This window comes from Cavia porcellus, unplaced genomic scaffold, assembly GCF_034190915.1.
Source record: "Cavia porcellus strain 051 isolate PalLab524CR breed Dunkin Hartley unplaced genomic scaffold, mCavPor4.1 scaffold_2, whole genome shotgun sequence".
Taxonomy (NCBI): Eukaryota; Metazoa; Chordata; class Mammalia; order Rodentia; family Caviidae; genus Cavia; species Cavia porcellus.
In genome coordinates, this window is record NW_026947485.1 from 69,252,175 (window position 1) to 69,272,157 (window position 19,983).

The 19,983-nt window shown below is 37.5% G+C and overlaps 1 protein-coding gene across 31 annotated transcripts in view; it reads right to left on the reverse strand.

Annotated features, from left to right (window-relative positions):
* Adam22 (ADAM metallopeptidase domain 22) overlaps window positions 1-19,983 on the reverse strand; it is a 237,521-nt gene that overhangs the window by 113,426 nt on the left and 104,112 nt on the right. For all 31 annotated transcript variants that reach the window (XM_063243307.1, XM_023567362.2, XM_003475083.5 and 28 more), the window contains one exon: window positions 873-939. In XM_063243307.1, coding sequence (XP_063099377.1) covers window positions 873-939 — 67 coding nt within the window. The remainder of the gene's footprint in view (window positions 1-872; window positions 940-19,983) is intronic.

Consider the following 19,983-nt stretch of genomic DNA (forward strand, 5'->3'; position numbering starts at 1 on the left):
ACCAAAACCCACTACATTAAACAATGAACAGCACAAAAGCTCCACACCTGGACACTTTTACTTTCATATGCCCTAAGATGACAACACTGGGTTAGAAAAAAACATTCTTGTACCTATGGCTGGGTGATGGTTTTATTTGTGTTCTAATTTTCACAGAGAGTACCTGTTATAGTCGATATCCTGAGATTTCTGTCCTCTGGTATTTGAAACTCCCTGAGATGTCCCTATCAATCTATATTTTTCAGATTTTTACAAGGGGAAAGACTTTCACACATAAGTACAAATCTATACACCTGCCCTGGACCCAAGATTTCAAATTTTGGTTCTCAGTGTTAATCCAAGGCAGATTTCAAAAATTATTTTCTGTGACATAATCTAGAAAATAACTACTTTTGGCTATATCAACTGTATTGCACCTTTATTAATTCTGTAAGATGTACAGAAAATGCTTTATTAATTCTGTAAGATGTATAATATGCCAAGAATTATTTTTCTGATAATGGAGAATTAATTATTTTCACAAGTGGATAATAAAATGTCTTAATAATCCAAAAAATATTTTAAAACCTCAAACTAAACCAGACGTGTTGATGTAAGGCTGAAGGCTAAGGTAGGAATAATTCAAGTTCAAGGCTGGCCCGGGCAGCTTCACTGTCTCAGAATCAAAAGGGCTGGGGAGACGGTTCAGGGGTGAGGCAAGGACCAGTGTGTGCGAGGCCCTGGTTCCAATCCCCAGGACCACAGAACGGCAGAAGCAACTACAACAACCCCAGCCCCACTGCCCCAAGACTTACATTAGGAGTATTGCTAAAAAGCAGTATCGTGATCAGTCGCATTTAAAAGATTCTGAGTGTCCTCCAAAATTCACTTACTTTAACTTCCACGGTCCTTCCTCCATGTTCAATGTGCCTCTCTACGTAATCGGAGGACAGCAAGTCACTGCAACGACAAAAATGACCATTAAAGAGGACCCTGAAGATGGAAAACACTTGAAAACAGGAATCAAGTCTAGACATATTTGCTCTAACAACCTCCCTCCCTGGGTCTCTCCCTTTCCTTCCCACTCCCTCTCTCTGTCTCTGTCTGTCTGTCTGTCTCTCTCCCTCCCTCCCCGGCACTGCTGCACTCAGTTTTAACAATTCTTTAACCTTGAAAATCAAAATCAAGGCTTTGCAGGAGGGTGTTTCTAAAAGCAGCAGGTGTGAGATGGCTACAACACTTATTACCACACTGCTCAACCAGGAGTGACTTTTGATCCTGTCATCAGCTCTAAGAAACTATGACCAGCATACCATGGTTCTTTTTTATGAAAAAACACAAAATTTTATAATATAACAATAAAAATAGTTAATGCATCCCATATTATAATCTTTTAAGTAGTTACTTTGCTTTTTTGGAGGTGGTAGTGGGGCAGGTGATTGAATCCAGTGCTTTGAAATACTGTATATTTCTACCCTTTTCCATCTTTTATTTTGAGACAGGATCTTCCTAAGCTACTAAATCGCCTAGGCTCAGCTCAAACTTGTATTCCTCCTGCTTAGCCTCCCAGAATGCGGCGACTATAGGTATGCACCACAGCGCCCAGTGAAGACATTTTATTCTTAACTTTTACTTTGTTTTTTATCTGAAGTTTAATTGGCTATCATAGTTCACTATTACCTTATGTGTTTTTATCTGACAAAATACTAGTTTCTATCATAATAAAAAAGGGGTCGGGCAGGGTTAGGAAACAACTCACACGGTAAAGTAAGTTGCCTGAGGGACACAAAGCAGTACAAAAACAAACAAAGCAGTGGGGGCAAGAGAGCTAAAGGAAACACAAAGGGTGGAGCCATCAGCATGTTAAAGTAACTCCCTTTTGAAATCTCTTGGAAACAACGAACTTCTTGCACCATTTTAAATGTTCATATAATCTTAAATATGCTTATATTTAATTATACACTCATGAAAATAATTTTAAGACACAACACAATTCCATAGTCTTTAGTTTTTTAAGCACTACAATATAAATAAAACTATCATTAATAAGTAAAAAATGCATGAAGCTATAAATTCCTACTGTACTTACAGACATTGAGCTGATTAAAAATTTTGGGGGTGAAATTACAATTTTTTTATAACAACTTTTTGATAATGCTCCATCACCAAGCCAAATCATGCCAACAATAATGAAAGTGAAGTAAATTTCTTAGGGCAGAACCCACCAGCGTAAGTCTCACACCTACAGTTTCCTGACATGCAAACAGAATGTGCAAAGCAGCATTACATTAATGCAAGCACCACCATGCTGCAGAGTAAACTCCTGCAGCACCACCAAGGAAACGGTAATTACAGTGTAAGCCCAGGCTCTGTCTGTCTTGAAACACACTTTTTTCTGCTGACTTACTGTGGCAATCTCTAGGATGCTCTAAACTCCAAGTAACAGAAGTCACAACTAAAAGTGGCTTAAACAACCAAGACATTTACCATCTTACTAAAAAGTCCAGGGTAAGTGAGTTTGCATTTGAGAGTATTCAGTTCTGTCACATGAATACATGTGAGGTTTCCAAAACTTAGATAGACACTTTTAAGACGTTTTTAAGTATAAATGAGCAGCTAGTAATAGGACGTTCTTATTTCACAAGAACACATTTAGAAAGGGACAGATGATCGAGAGAGAACTAATTCTCATGAGGTATGTGTAAGCTGGTAACAAATGTTCACAAAATACTAAATAAAGAGACATTAAACATGCAGGATATACTAGATTTTTGTTTTTTTCAATGTCAGGGATGGAGGCCAGGGCCTCACAGATGCTAGACAAGAGCTGCTCCATTGAGTTACATTCCCATCCCCAGGATATATTAAATATACATAAGCAATTAATATTCATGAGTTCTTAATTTGACTACCCACCCACTGGCACTATGCAGGGCTTCTCAACTTTGACCCCACTGAAATACTGGGCCAGATAATTCTTTGTCTTGGTAGACTATCTTATGTATCACAGCATGTTTACTAGCTTACCTGCATTCTACCCACCAGATGCAAATACATTTCCTACGTATGCCAGTCATGACAATTGAAAAACGCTTCCAGACATTGTTAAATTGTGGCAGGGTGGGTGTGTTCTGACCCCTAGTCCTGCCCTATACATTCTTGGTCCAAGAATCACCAGCAGAATCCACATGTGTTTGTCAAAGGAATTGGTAAGCCACAGCTCCTAACCCAGATACAGTAAGGTGGTGTCATTCGATTACGGCATCTACCATCTATGGGGCTTGGTCATACCTCAGCTCAAAGCTGTGTAACCACACATCTGGGGCCAGCATATGCAGCAGAGCAGAAACATATGTACAGCTCTGTATGCCCTTCTCCCCCACTTACACCCTGTCCAAAGTGTGCTACCCTAGTTGTCTCTTTCCTACCACTGCCTGCTATGTGATTACACTGTCTCAGCATATTGTGCAGTTTGATTATTTCAATCTGGTTGGGGAGGCTTCTGTTCCATCAGCTCTGGCAAAACTTACCTGGCAGCACACCTGGAAGTTGCCACTGCACCATAATAATTTTCCACATCAAGTGGAGTTTAGTCTATGCAGCGACTTCACACAATTAGTAAGACCAAGATGCACTCAACTTTCTGCTCTCCTATTAATCAGTATGGTGGTTGACTTGTTCTGTAACCAGCTTCTCCCATAGCTGATGCAATTCTAAGCATCTCATGAAAATTATAAATAGTGCAAGGTAAAAAAAAATCTTTGCACTTCCTTAAAAATGAGCAAACCCTTCATTAAAAAGCTCCTAGCATGCATCTTCTCAAACCTTTTCCCTAAACTTGAAAGGACATTGTCTCTGAACAATCACAATTCTCCTCCCTGAGCGCCCCTGAACATCATGACTACTCAGAGACATGGCTGAACAGTAGTAGAGAGAAGGAGAGAAATAGTGAGAATCTATCGTACAGTTAACCAACAACAGCTGTTCTCCTTCCTCCCACCTGCTCTTTCTCCTTCATATCCCTTCCTTCTCGACACCCTCTTCTCCTTCCAAAGCGATGTCATATATTTCACACATTTCCAAAGGTCTTTGATTAAACAGTGAAACTTAACAGTTCAGACTTGCCTCAGACAAAACTGGTAATTGCCCCAGCAACCATATCACACCTTGTAAACCAAGTATGGACTGGAAGGAGAAACGCCAGCTAGACTTTTGCAGGAGACTGTCCCTCAGCCTCAATACCAGTCTGAAAATACTCCCTCAGAAGTGGAAGAAAAACACTACTACACAGAGATGATGTTTATTAGCACAGCCACTCCAATCCCTTCCCTTAGGAATCTGAACTAGTAAATTTAGAGAACAATCATTTAGCTGTTGAAGGGAAGAGAAGCAGAAAAGCAGAAATAGTTAAAAGTGAGCGAGCTGCCGTGGAGGCGAAGACCAGAGTGAGATCTGGATCCACAGGCCCAGAACAGCCAGCACACCCACGAGACTGCAGATCAGTGGGATTCTGTTCCCATCCTCATTATCCACGGTGGGAATGAACTCAAAATCACCCAAGTAAACCACCGCTTTGAATGATGGCAGTTGTAATAACCAGTGTACACTGTTTTTTAAACAACTAGTAAATCTTCCAGGTTTTCAAATTTCAAGGGAACATTTTCCTTTGCATTATCACGAGTATGAGTCATTGCAGGAATGTAATTACAGCAAAGAAAAACTCCCTGCTCAGGAATTATGCAGCTATTTCAACCAAGACTCTATCTACAAGTACGGCTGGAAAAGGCTCCATGTAATTTAAACCAAAAAGAGCCCATGCAATTTGGTTGTGCGTGTTTGCAGTATTGTGCAAGTATTCTGAGTATTGTTATTTTAATTATTAGGCTAAAAGCCCTTCTATTTAAAATGTCACTACTCCTTCCAGTAAACCATAAAATCATTGCTCTATCATCTAGTTAGAAGCCAAGTAAATTTTCTTGAAGCCTTTGAAGAAATTATCAAAATTATTCTGTAGTCTTTCCCTTAGAACACTCTTTTTTTATTGTTAAGGTCTATTTAAATCATTTTAAATATAGGAAAACAGAAGATCTTGTTAGCATCGAAGAAATTTGATTTCCATGTAAACAGATAAGGTACAATTCTCACCAGGCTAAGAGCTTATTCATTACTGATGTATGTGAACTCTTCTTTTTGAACTTCAAAAGACAAAAGTAAACATCATTTTCAATGAAATTCTAAAGGCCACTCATTTTCTAAAGGATGTAAGGAAATGTGTTTAAAATAAGGGGTCCCCCACCTGCTCTAAAATTTCCGTGCCACAGTAAAGCCTTGAATAAGAAAAAAAAGTGCAAGTATTTCAGTCATAATAATGATTATCTTTTGTCTAGTGGGCAACTGTCATGAATCAATGTAGCTGGTACACTACAAAGGTTTTGGGAGTTAAAAACAAATATTTAATTGCTGTACCCAAGCTTGGTCAGGTTATTTAATCTTTAAAAACATAATGTGCCCATATCTAAAATGGAGATCATAAAATTTGTATAGCAATAAACAATAGACGTGATTTTCACTAAATTTCAACAGTGCTAACTTTAATCATCCTATTCCTTATTTACCATCCAGACCTCACTTCCATATTCACTGAGAAGATGGAACCAGAAGAGGGCGCCTCAGAGCGCCAATCTACCCAACTCCTGTCTCTCGACCTGTCTACCAAAATGTCAGGTGGGCACTCCAACTCAGCAGGCAATGCCTGACTCTCCCAGCCAAGGCCTTGCATTCGATTCCCATTCAAATATATCCCTGTGTAGAAGAGATCATCTATGTAAGTGTCGCTAAGAGTCATAAGGGTCCACCTCCTCAACTAGACACAAGAGTTTCCAAGAATATTTTTTCTTTTTTGTGATGCTGGGCCTCAACTGCAGAGCCTTCTCCATGCCAGGCAAGCATTCTACCACCAAGCTACATCCCCATACCCCTGATAATCTTAAAAGATCAGACTCAGACATTTTCACTTGAACAAAAGCTATTAAGAAGCCTCAGGGCATTTGCATGTTCCACAGGACCTTAACTCACAGTCCAGAATGGAGTAGGATCTATCTCAGAAAGTTCTGTGGATCTGTTCTGACTAGGAGGCTGGATCTAAATGAGTGACACACCTGCCTAGACATGAGAACTTCAAGGGCTATGTAACTGCTTGCCACCTCTTTTTTCCACTCAGATTGAACTGGACTGTCTTCTGCAGTCAGCTGTCCTTATCCCCTGCATCATCAAAGTGTGAAATAGGTTAACTCTTTAGACCCAAGATCTGTGACCCTCCTCCTCAAGAAGACTTTATTCACACTTGGACCTGATTCAGAGGATGAGCCCCTGAACTCATGAGTTTTCTCTGATGCTAGAAACAGATGAGTCCAAACTGTGAGCCACTGGTTGCACATGTCTGTTACAAACTTAATTTTTTTTAAAAAAATTCAAGTTTTTAATTTACATGCATTAACTATATTAAATATTTATACGCAGTCTAAAACAATTCCTCTTCACCAATGCAATCCAGGTAAGCCAGGAATGTCCTGACCGCAGGTTGTACATGCCTGCTAGTGAAATGAGTTTTCTCAGGGGTCATTCTGGAAGAATTCAGTGCATTTTACTTGTAGATGATTAAGGATAGCTATAAATTCATTGTCACTTCTCCCCCTGAACCTAAGAAGAACTTCACATAATGAGGCAGAAGCAATATCACATAACATCTACGATCTGTGGCCTCCATTCAAATATGTGGAACTCTCCGCTTTTGGATCAAACCATCATGTAGTTAGGAAGCCAAAACAAACTCCATCAACATTCGCATGGAGGAAAGACACATTCTAGCTGACAGTACATTCAAATATCCAATCACACTGGTACCGATTTGCAACCTTGGAATGATTCTGGGTCTTCCAGTCACAGCAATGCACCAATTGATACTAATAAAGGTATCTCCTCCCTTAACCCACAGAATTGTATAAAGCAGCCTGGTGTGGTGATGCACATCTGTAATCCCAGCACTTGGGAGTCAGAGGTAAGAGAATCACTATGAGTTCAAAGCCAGCTTGAATTACATAGACAGTTCAAGGCCTGAACTACATAGTAAGTCCCTGTCTCAACAAAACAAAACAAAAAAACAGAATTGCATAAAAATGATAACATGCAAGGCAACAGGCTGATTATGCCTTTGTATTTTAACATTCAATGATTGCTATATTGCACAAAATCAACATTGTGTTTTCCTTATATGAGACTCCTAATCAAAAATTTCATTAGGAGTTTTTCAGTTAAGAAAAATTTATCAGAATAAAAAAACTCATAAAATGGAAGCTTTAAAAATTCTAATTTCATCATTTTATTTAAAAGGAGTAAATAATTATAAATTTAGAAAGTTTAAAATAAACATTCTTCTCATTATCTCCAGGCTATAAATTCTTTCCCCCAGTCCATACCAATTCTTTCCAGAATCTTTTAGCAGAGTAATATCTCGTTAAGAATCTTCATTACCAAAAATAGATAAAGGTTCTTAGGCCTTCAAACGAGTGAGAATTAACTATGCATTCTTTAGCTTTGTTTTATGCCAGAGCTGTTATCTACTTCTTCAGTATGCAATAACCAATATTAAAAATTCCTAGTTTGTTTAAACTAAATTAAATTAAAACTACAAAAAAGAACTAAAAGTTTATCTACAATTTACTTTTCAAATGAAAGCTTATTACTTTCCAATCTATAAACATGAAAATTCCTTTCCTGCTGATAGTCATACAATTTTCTTTATACCCTTATACCAAAAGGTAGCACTAATTTAGTTATGATCTACTGAGTAAGTCATAATCTAATGAAAAAGCTTTCAGTGTACAGATTAGGATGGAGGCACTTAGAGTAAATGTGTTTAGGTAGAAGTTGAGATGGGCACTATCATGAATTTTAGCTCTTATTTTATAAGATCTTTATTCCAATAAAACTAAAGTTTCCAAGCTTGGCTTTGTGGTAAAATCATAAAATTTTTTTTTCTTCATTTTTTTTTTATTTAAAGAGAAAAAAAAAAGGAAATAAAAAATACATAGCATAAAAGGGTACAAATAATATAGGATTTCAAGAATAAAATACAGTAATATATCACTAGTTAATAGGTTACACATTGTCATCTTTTTTTTTTTTTTTTTTTTTTTTTTAATTTAAGAGGAAAAAGAGAAAAACACAAAACAAACCAAAGCGGCGTAAGGGTACACGCAATACAGAACTACAAAACAAAACAAAACAAAACAAAACAAAACAAAAAACCATAACAGTAAGAAATTACCTGCTAGTAGATTACACACTATTTTCTTGAAAATAGTTCCTCAAATCACAGTATCAAAGAACACAAGGTGGACATGCAAACAGCTGTGTTCAATGTTCCAAAAACATTGATAAAGTCAGCTATTTAACACCCCCAAACACACTTGCTGTTATATCCGTTAGAGCTCTTTTTCTTTTTTTTTTTTCCCTCTCTTTTTTACAACAAAATTTACACATCTTGGATTTTATTACTCCTTAGTGCTTATTACTTTCTTGGGGGGGGGGGAAGAATACAGTCAAATATGGCAAAACAAAGCTGTCAGTCAATACCAAGGATAGACATAGCACATGGTGTAGAACAGAGTACAAGTTTATCAACAATGGTTATCAACGTTGTCCCTTGTTTCCTTAAAAAGAATTGTCTATCTTATTAGATATTATAAAGTTGGACAAAACAGTAGAGAACAAGACCAATAAAACTTAGGCATTGTAAACATTACAGGACTTCCAAAGAAGACAATAGTCAAACCAGAATGGGTATCTTAGTGAATCTTATTGTCTTCAAAGTAGTTGCCTATGTCTTCAAACTTGATACTATCATATAGAATGGAACAGAGTCTAATCAGTCAAAACAAGATCGTGGGAGTACTACAGGACTTCAAAACAAGTTAATAGGAAATCGAAAAGAGTTACTATTTATATATCCTAATTTTTTTGAATTTTTTCTTTAATTAAGACAAACATAAGGAATGACTAAATAATTTTTTTTTGAAACAATAAGGGAGAGATTGAGATAAAACAGGACATAACAATATAACAATAGAGGTCACAGCATGACTGTTTCAATAACCTAGTACTTCACCACCTTATAACCTGACTTAATAGTAGTTACCATAGTGTCTTTTTCCTTGAAATATTTGGGTAAAACTTCATATACTCTAGCTTCAAATATTTTCATATCAAGAAGCCCAGAATAAAGCCTTTCTAATTAATGAGTGAAAACTTTATAAGGCTTCAAGGCCACCTAATAGGGAATCATGATTACCACATATTTTTATATATTTGAATCATTACTTACATTAGGGAAACTATTCGGTATTCACACATGCGAGATTGATTTATTTCACTTATGAGTATGGTCTCAAGCTGCGCCCATTTATTGATAAATATCTCAATGTGATCCTTCTTTATAGCTGAATAAGACTCCATTGTATAGAAATACCACAACTTTTTTATCCATTCCTCAGTTGATGGGCACTTGGGTTGTTTCCACGATCTGGCGATTACAAATTGTGCTGCTATAAACATAGGTGCACATAAATCACTGTGGTATGATGCTTTCAGTTCTTCTGGGAATATGCCTAGAAGTGGAATAGCTGGAATAAATGGGATTTCCAGTCCCAACTTTTTGAGAAATCTCCAGACAGATCTCCACAAAGGCTGTACCAGTCTACACTCCCACCAGCAGTGCAGGAGAGTTCCTTTTTCCCCACAGCCTCTCCAGCATTTGTTGTCAGTTTTCTTGATCCTGGCCATTCTTTCAGGAGTGAGATGGTATCTCAGTGTGGTTTTAATTTGCATTTCTCTAATGACCAATGATGATGAGCATTTTTTCATGTATTTATTTGCCATTTGCATTTCTTCATCTGAGAATTGCATATTCATCTCAGATGCCCATTTTTGGATTGGATCTTTGAATTTCGGAGGTCTGAGTTTCTTTAATTCTTTGTATGTTTTAGACAAGAGGCCCTTGTCTGAGAGAGAGTTCACTAAAATCTTTTCCCAGTTTGTGGGTTTTCTTTTCACTATGCTGGAGATTTCTTTTGACATGCAGAAACTTTTTAATAAGAAGTGGTCCCAGTTATTGATTCTGGGAAGTATTTCCCGTGCGGTTTGAGTCCTGTTCATGAATTCTTTACCTACTCCTATGTCTCCAAGGTTTCTACCTATTTTGTCTTCCAATAGATTTAGTGTTTCTGTTTTAATATTCAGATCTTTGACCCATTTAGATTTTAATTTAGTACATGGTGATAGACATGGGTCTAGCTTTAGTTTTCGGCAAATGGAGAGCCAGTTTTTCCAGCACCATTTATTAAAGAGACTGTCGTTCTTCCAGTGAACCTGCTTGGCTCCTTTATCAAAAATAAGGTGGTTGAGTGTGTTCGTAGTTGTGGTTGTATCTTCTAATCTATTCCACTGATCTTCGGCTCTGTTTTGATTCCAATACCATGTTGATTTTACTACTGTTGCTTTGTAGTATAACTTCAAGTCAGGGATTGTGATGCCTCCTGCTTTGTCTTTGCTGCTTAGAATTGCCTTTGCGATTCTAGGTCTCTTCTGGTTCCAGATGAAATTTAGGAGTGATTTCTCTAGATCTGTAAGGTATGTTGATGGTATTTCTATTGGGATTGCATTGAATCTGTATAAGAGTTTGGGGAGAATGGCCATCTTCACAATGTTTGTTCTTCCTATCCATGAGCAAGGGATGTCTTTCCATTTTCTGAGATCATCTTCAATTTCCTTTTTCAGTGTATTATAATTTTCACTGTATAAGTCTTTCACTTCTTTCGTAAGAGTAATTCCTAAATATTTCATTTTTTTGCTTGCTAATGTGAATAGTCCAGTTTCTCTTATTTCCCTCTCTGTAATTTTGTTGTTCGTGTATAGGAATGCTATTGATTTCTGAGTATTGATTTTGTATCCAGCCACATTACTGAATTTATTTATTGTATCTAAGAGTATTTCAATGGAGTTTAGGGGGTCTTCTATGTAGAGTATCATGTCATCTGCAAACAATGATAATTTAACTTCTTCTTTTCCTATCTTTACCCCTTTTATTTCTCTTTCTTGCCTAATTGCTCTGGCTAGTACTTCCAGCACTATATTAAATAGGAGTGGTGATAAAGGACATCCTTGTCTTGTACCCGACTTTAAAGTAAAGGCTTTCAATTTTTGGCCATTTAGTATGATGCTGGCTGTTGGTTTGTCATAAATGGCCTTTATTATATTGAGGTAAAGACCATTTATTCCAATTTTCTGTAAAGTTCTTATCATGAATAAGTGTTGGACCTTATCGAAGGCTTTTTCTGCATCTATAGAGATGATCATGTGATTCTTATTTTTGGCTTTATTGATTAAAATCATAAAATTTAAAAAAAGAAAAGAGTAAACGGAAAAGCCCGTGTAGCACTACACGTATACCAAACCAAATAGCCTTATCTTATTCTGATATTTAAAAAGTCACCATATCAGCATAATCAAATTATTAACGATTCACAAAGTCTTGTAAAATTTTATTAACATGTAACAGTGTTTGATATATTCTGATAAGTGTAACTCAGTACAGCTCTGAAAGACAAGGATACTAGGGAACACAGAACAGCAAACCAATTAAAAGAAGTCTGGGTGAAATGCACGGCGGTATTCAACAGGGAAACATTCTCCTCTCCAATACAGCTGAATCAAGGCTTCACTTCAAAATTACACAGATTCCTATGAAACATTTGGGCACTTTTTAAAAACTGAATTTTTGGATGTAGTTCACATAAATTATATTCACTAAAGAGTACAACTTTCATAATATGAATTACTTGGAAATTAGACTCGGCAAGCTAGAACTAGCCTCAAAGTTCTTCTATGTATTGTCAACTGCCTAATCTTTACCTTCCTATTTCTTCATATTCTAGATGCAAGACCATACCCCCTGGCCAGACTCCATCATTAGAAATCACCAACAGCCAAAAGCTGAAAGTAAAACTGGTTCCCCAACTCTTACCATCATGACCCCTTGAGCAAGTAGGGCTTCCAAACTCTACTTCTTCCTGGCAAGAGATCACCTATCATCTACTACCTGCCAATTGTGGCTTCCCTGAGCATTAACCTCATTTCATCCAATGACCTTCTCCATCTCATCCACCAGAAAGCCATGGCCATTTCTCCCATTTGCCCACTATATTCTCCATTTCAAACCTCTCCAGTTCTGCCCACCTCCATTCATTCTAGTTTCCTCCTTAAGCAGTCCATTTCAATCCTTTACCCCCAACAAAACCCATCACCTGTTCAGTGTGCTGCCATTTCAACCCCTCACTTTCTTCAGATCTTACTCCTTTCTTTGTTCCACATAAATGCAGTCTTAAAACTCACAACTCTGCAAAATTCCCTCCCCATCACCTAATATGTGACACTGCCCTGACTAAACCAGTGCTGTTCCGGCTCCATGACTACTCAGGGCAACTAAATGAAGCTGAGAAACAGCTCACTTCACCCTAAGGAACACATCACTACAATGGGCCATTACAGCCAATTACCTAGCACCGCCTGCCACTGCCTCAATATATTCCATGTCTTCTCCCTCTTCACACCTTCAACATCTACCCCTCCCATCCACTGAGAAAGATAATTTTGCTTCCTATATCACTAAGAAAAAAGAAAAATACTTCCAGAAAATCCCACTACTGTATCTCTACACCCAACAGCATCTGCATTCATACTTCAGCTTTCCCTTAAAAGTTACTAGAAATGAGCTGTCCATGTACTTACCAAAGCCAATTCTCCCCTACTAGACCCTGCTCATGCACGTACATGCCTGCACTTGTTGCCTGCTCAAAGACATGGTGCCCAGTATGTAATGTCTTTCTCTCTCTCGTATCCATCAAACTCACCCTTTCTACTAGATCTTGCCTATTACTGTATAAACTATCATTTCTCTTGTTAAAAGCAGGAAATCACTGTCAGCATTATTTCCCTATCCAACTACTACATTTCCTTCTGCCCACTAATAAAATCCACTGCAAAGAATACCTAAAGTTGGTATCTCTGTTTCTCTCTTCCCTCATTTCTTAACCTTTCTTTAGATTTTCACTCTACCACCTCATCAAAGCTGCTCTAAGGTCACTAACTACTTAAAAGTTCCCCTTTTTATAAAATATTGTTTCTCTTCTACTTCTCTTTCTGCTGCTTCTCAGCCTCCTTTGCTAATTTGTCCCCATTTTCCCAGCCACAAACATCAGAGGTCCCCAGGGCTCAGTCCTTGATCCTTTCTTCCACACTCACTACCTCAGTGATTTCATCTAACATTTCCTCCTAAATAACAATTATATGCTACTGACCTTCAAATTTATATTTCCAGCTTGAATTCTGCTTTGAACAGCAGAATCATACATCCAAGTACACCGCCAACACTTCCTCTTACTACACTCATGCATATCCACATAACACTGTCCACTCTTGAACTCCAGATCTTACCTGACAAACTCAACTTTCCATAATCTTCTCATCTCCATAAATAGCTACTTCATCTAATTACCCTGGCCACAAACCAGAGTGATTCCTAATTTCTCAGCTCTTACATCCTGTATCCAACTGATCCAAGGATTCTGTCAAGTCTGTTTTCAAAACACTTTCAGAATATAACCATTTCTATTGCCTCCACCTCTGTCTGAGGCTCTACAATTCATGCTCAGCTTACAGGAAACATGTAAGATGTATTCTGTCAGTCATCAATGAATCCCTTACTGTCTGCGCAAAGAACCGAACACTTCTGTCACTGGTGAAAATACTGACTGACGTGCAAAATGACAGACCATTCACAGTGGTTGTTTCCTTCTTATAAGAAAGTAATCTTTCAAAATTCAATAGAAAAATCTTGAATTTTGAGACTTTTTGCACCCGAGAATCTAATAAACAACAATGAATATGAATGATATTTTATGGCATTTTAAAAACAATTTAGAAAAATGCGGTCTTGACAAGGTTCTTAAAGAAGCATACGCAGGCTGGGGAACAGCAGCAGCAGAATGCTTGCCTAGCACGTGAGTGGCGTGCGTGAATGTGTGTGTGGGGGTGGGGGTGGGGTCCTGGGTACTGGATTTAAAACCTCCACAGAGCAACATTCACAGCCATTCTATTGTATTTCATTTCATTTTTGAGACAGGATTAAGATACTAAGTTGTCCAGGTCGAGCTCAAACTTGCAATTTTCCCACCATTTCCTCTCAGCGTGCCAAGATTACAAATAGGTGAACACCAAAATTCTTTAATAAATATTCATATTCTCAAAGAAAATGTGTCTTGTGTTAAATAAAACCATAAAAAAGCATATAGCAATTACAAAAATAAAATAATGCCAGGAAAAGAGTAACTGCGAAGAAATGCACCCAAGTGTTTATAAATTTCATCTCTGGGTGGTCACTGTAAAAATCGGGAGCAAAATAAGGTGGGGGAGCATTTTCTATTTTAAACAGTTTTTTTCTGAATATTTACCATATTTATCAAAAAGTATGCCTGTAAGTCTATTTTTCTTTTAATTTAAAACTTACTAGCAATAAAAAATGGTTAAAATTTTTGAACCCTTACTACTATTACTAAAATTATTACTAATGCTACCGATCTAACAGCTAGACATACACTCACTCCATCCATCCAACAACCTTATAGAAGGTCCTGTTGGTATCTCCACACAGATGGGGAAACTGAGGCACGGGGCAGTAAGCTAATTTAGTCAAATGTATATAGTACTAGAAAGAGGGAGAGCCAGGATTCAAATGCAATCAGCCAGACTCCAGAGCTCATTCTCCCCTAGAAACCCAACCTCAAGTATTTTTGCTTCTTCTGTAATTTGTTTCTCTTTTGGTGATGCACACAGGGCCATGCATGTCACCAATCAGCCCCAGACAGGACTGACTGTTTTCTACAGGACAGTCAAGCACAAACCCATCAGTCGCCTCATCAGCTTCTCTGGGCTTCTTTTCCATTCTCCCACTTATTTCTGGAGTAACTGCACCCCAGGCCTGCTGTTTAGCTGTGCTCCTGGCTGGATTCTTTTTCACCAGGGTCCTTGGAATTCTCTTTGCTGCTCTCCTTACTGCAACCACTTCCTTGTCCTACAATAGTACACCCTCATCTTTCTGGGTTTTCTCTTACTTTGTTGGACTTCAGTGTCTAGCACCTTCTAAATAAGGAATACATAATGCCTGTCTACTTTAGTCCTTGTATATATACTTTTGGAGAAATCACCTTTGATGGCCTGAATTTGCAAATACAGAAATCCTTCAGAATTTACACAAATTACTCCACTGTCACTATCATCTAACATTACTATTAAGGAGCCTGATCTATTCTGATTCTGATCCTCACAATGTGACTTGTTTAATTTTTTGGTTTTTTGAACAGAGTCTTGCTTTGTAATCCAGGCTGGCCTCAAACTTGAAGCCATTCTCCTGCTTCAGTCTCCCAAATGCGAGGATTACAGGCATGTGCCACCACACCTGGATTAGAAATTCCTCTGATGCTCTCTTCCTACTCAGCTACTTTAAACCTTTTCTCTTTCAGGTCTTCATGTGGAATTTCTTTCATTTCCTGTCCTGAGTAATCCCTGTAGATTTTTTGTAATTCATGTTATTCAATTGTAAGTACTTTTCTTAAATTATTTCTTTGAAATTTCATTTCTGTTTCCACTCTTTATTGCATTTCTGGGACCCCTACTAGTCAGATAGTTTAACGTCCTTCACTGAGACTCTAAATTTTTATCCTACCTCACCAATTTTCCATCTCTTAACCTTTAGCCTTATTATCTAGGAAAGTTTTCTTTCCAATGATACTATTCAATGCTTCTACTGATTTTTCACTGTTTTTACTGTTTTCTAACTATTTTTTCCTAGATATCTCATATTATTTTTTGTTTCATAAGTGTAGTAATTATTTCACTGAATATATTATCATAAGTTTGGGTTCTCCCTGCATTTTTGTTGTTTCAGCTGAATTCCTTTCATCTGTTTGCTTTTCTAGTTGTTTTGTTTTGTTTTGTTTTGTTTTGTTTTGTTTTGTTTTGTTTTGTTAGATGCTCTCTTCAAATCTCTGGCAATATTTGGCTCTTCACTGTTGTTGGAAGTGAAGCACCGACCAGCTGCCCTCCCAGAAGCTCTGGGTACAAACAGGTGGGTTCTCTAGCAGAAGGCAGGAATATGATTAGAAATTCTCAGTGTCAAATCTCAGTGTCTACACATTCTTTCTTTCATTCTTTTTTCCTCTCAGTATGAAAGATTCAATCCAGGGTATGCTGAAATACATCCTCAGCCATTTTTATTAAATTATTTTTAAACAGGGTCTCACTAAATTCCCTAGGTTGGCTTTGAACTTGGCTTCTGCCTCAGTCTCTCAACTGCTAGGTTTGCAGGGATGTGCCACCATGCCTGGCCTGGGCTTTGCACTTTGACCACAGGCTGACTGTTTGGGGCAGGGAGTGAGCCTCCTACCTCCTTGGCTAGACAGTAAACCTGGTGCCAACATTCAAAGATCCAACCAGGGAACAGGGATGACAAACAACCAGCTCAACCTGCGGGCATCACCACACTCTCCTGCTCTTGGTACCGGGTAACACTTACCTCGGTCTGTATCTGTATCCCCCTAGCCAGGGCATCCACTTGTTCTCCTGCTTCTGCTGGGATGGAAAGAGGAGAGCATCTCACTGCTCCTTCCATAGAGTCAAACTCACAATGCATGTTCTGTCCTCTCCTTACTAAAACTGTCTTTCTGACATTTTCATTGCTGTATTACAAGCCTAGGCATTTCAGGCTTGTTTTCATTTTTAACTAGTGGAATTTTAAGTTATCATGAACACTATGGGGTTCTTCCAATTACTGGTAAAAGGAGAACCATCATAATGAAAAGAAAGCCGCTCCCCTTAAAGCAGCAGAATTATATGCATTAATGCATATCATGGAGTAGTTTTTGAAGATATCCTTTCCAACAACAGATTCTTGTCCAGAATCCAGACATGAAGAGATGCTGCCTGCCAGGTATGATAGTGCATGCCTAGAACTCAGAAGGCTGAGGCACAAAGATCGTTGTGAGGCTGAGACCAGCCAGCACAGTGAGACCTTGTTTCAAAAAAAAAAAATGCTGCTATGTCTTTTGAAAGTATGGTCTCCAAAAGCCTGTAATTCTATTTGGTTTCCTTAATCATTGTTATCCTATTAATAATACTTAAACAGACATCTCTGTTTTATGTAAAAACATAAATAATTGTTAAGCCAAGAAAGTAGGAGTGGCATGCCTCCCATATGTTTACAGATACAGAACAAAATAAAACATAAGTACAACTGTCAGATTTGCCATTTAAAGTTGCAGTTAATATATTTCAAAAATTCATACAATTTGCTTCTCTCTTCTGTGCCACACTACACTCAAATTTTCAAAAGCATCCAGTGGTGCTGTTGTCAGAATCTTTCCCAGGTTCTTCACGCTGAAATTCGGAGTCTGCTTTCTCCACTTCGCTCAGTCAGTTCCAACTCATCCACTCTCGTTGTGTCTTCTAAGATCTTACTGATGACTCTCATCCATTTGTTTTCAGTTTACTGTGTCCTCACTGCCATTACGATAAAGATACATGCAAAGATTCACTCTGCCATCTTGCCACATACAGTATGTCATCTTTAATGCTGATGTTTCTATCATGAGCACGTAGTTTTTTTTTTTTAATTTTCAGTATCTGTTTGCAGTATATAATGTTTACATTCCATGTGGAGCTGTACAAACACGTCTTAATTCCTTTTCTAATCCACAGCCCCAGTTCTTGATCCCCATTCCATTGGAGAAAGATCTCTTTCCCTCCCTCCAATTAACCACCTTCTATTTTGATCTTTATTTTTATTCTGGGTTTATATAAGGGAAACCATATAATATTTAATCCTGTGTGTCTGTTTTATTTCATTTGACATTATGGTCCCAAGCTGCATGTATTTTCCTACAGAAGTTTTTATGATGGAAAATAACTGGATTAAAACCAACTCGAGGAAATCTAGGCATAAAATGTACACCAGAAAGTAGAAAATTACAAACTCATAATTTATCTCAAGACTCTAGTCCTGAGTAAGTAATCATTTTGCCCCCTCACACTGCTTTAAAAGTCATACACGCCTTTTCTGTATTCCTTTAGCTGTCATTTCTTTACCTGCCAATTCCATGGATACTTCCAGCTAGTATCTGTCAGTTTATAATTACTTTTGATGAACAAATGGTAATTACGTACTTAAACAATTACTCTGGTTCCACTAAAATGTTCAGAATACATAATGAGATTTTAAAAAAATTATGCCAGAACTAAATAGCTGAATGTGGTCAATTTCTAAATTGTCATCTGGAGATCATCTTTAGTTATGCCACTGAGTGGTAATTGCTCAAAACTTTGGTAAAACTCTGTTTTGGTGAATTGCCTTCAGAGATGAGGGGACACATGAGAAAAATCAGTCCCTCTATTTCTTAACCATATCTTATGAATAAAAAATACAGGCTGAGTATCTCCTACTTGAAATGCTTTAGAATGAGAAGTATTCAGATTTGAATTTTTTCCAGATTTTGGAATATTTGCAAATACATAATGAAGTACTTTGGGATAGAACCTAAAACTAAAGACAAAATTTATTTAAGTTTCATGTACATCTTATATGGATGTACTTAGTGGTAGAACACTTGCCTAGCATGCATGAGGCCCTAGGTTCAATCCTCAGCAGCACACACACACACACACACACACACACACACACACACACACACAAAGGTCTAGGATGGTGGCACATACATGTAGCGCAGCTACTCAAGAGGCTGAGGCAGGAGGATCCTTATACCTAAGAATTCAAAGCCAGCCTGGGAACATACGAAGATCCTATATCTTTACAAAAGGAAGAAAAAAATTTTTTAATTCATATATGTTAGACACATAGCCTAAGGGTTTTTACAATAGTGTTTCTGTGTGGTTTTTTCATTGTTTCTTATTTATTTTGTGATTTCTTTTGTTCTGTTTTTGAAACAAGGCCCCACTATATGCTCTACACTGGCCTTTATTTCACTATGTAGTCAGGCTGACCTAAAAATTATGATCCTCCTGCCTCAGTTTCCTGAGTGCCTGCATTACAGGACTACCACTCCCAGATTATCTGTGTTTTGACTGTGATACAAGATCAGGCATAGAATTTTACATTTGTGACAACATGTTGATGCTCAAAAATTTTGTACAGTAAATCTGGATTTCAGATTTCCAGATTAGAGATGTTCTATCTAAAATCAGTCAGGTTAATCACCAATACTAGTGCAAAAATGATTCTGGGTGGCTTTTGACTGCTTCTAATACTGAAATACTGTGTATCTGACTAGTATTACTCTACCAAGGAAAAGGTTGAAAATACACTGGAAACTTTGACAGCAAATTCCCAAAGTGACTTAACACTGGGATGAGCAACAGACGTGTTATTATAATAAATGCTGCAGTGTAGAGTGACAGCTTTGAAGAGACAGCTCACTCGGCTGTCCAAGGTTTAAAGAACTGGCTTAGAAACCCGTTACACCCTAATCACTCCTAAAACTGACTTAAATATACAATAGAATAGGAATCTGACACTATAACCTATGCTGAGTTGGTTTCTGTTTTCTAAAGAACTAATAATCATGTTAAAAATGTAAATATAAAAGTTAAATATGCTTTGTTCTCCTATAATCTCATTTTATGAGGTTATCTTTAAGAAAACATTGTAGGAGTGAATTTCCCTGTGGAAAATTACTGAACTTTTTGCATCTAAAAATATGCAAAAGAAGATAAAATGAAAAAGGAGAAAAAATATATACATATATATGGAGAGAGAATGTCTATACTCCAGGCACAGATTATCTAAGGGCTCTGTGTTCGGCAACTGTTTTCACAATTATCCAA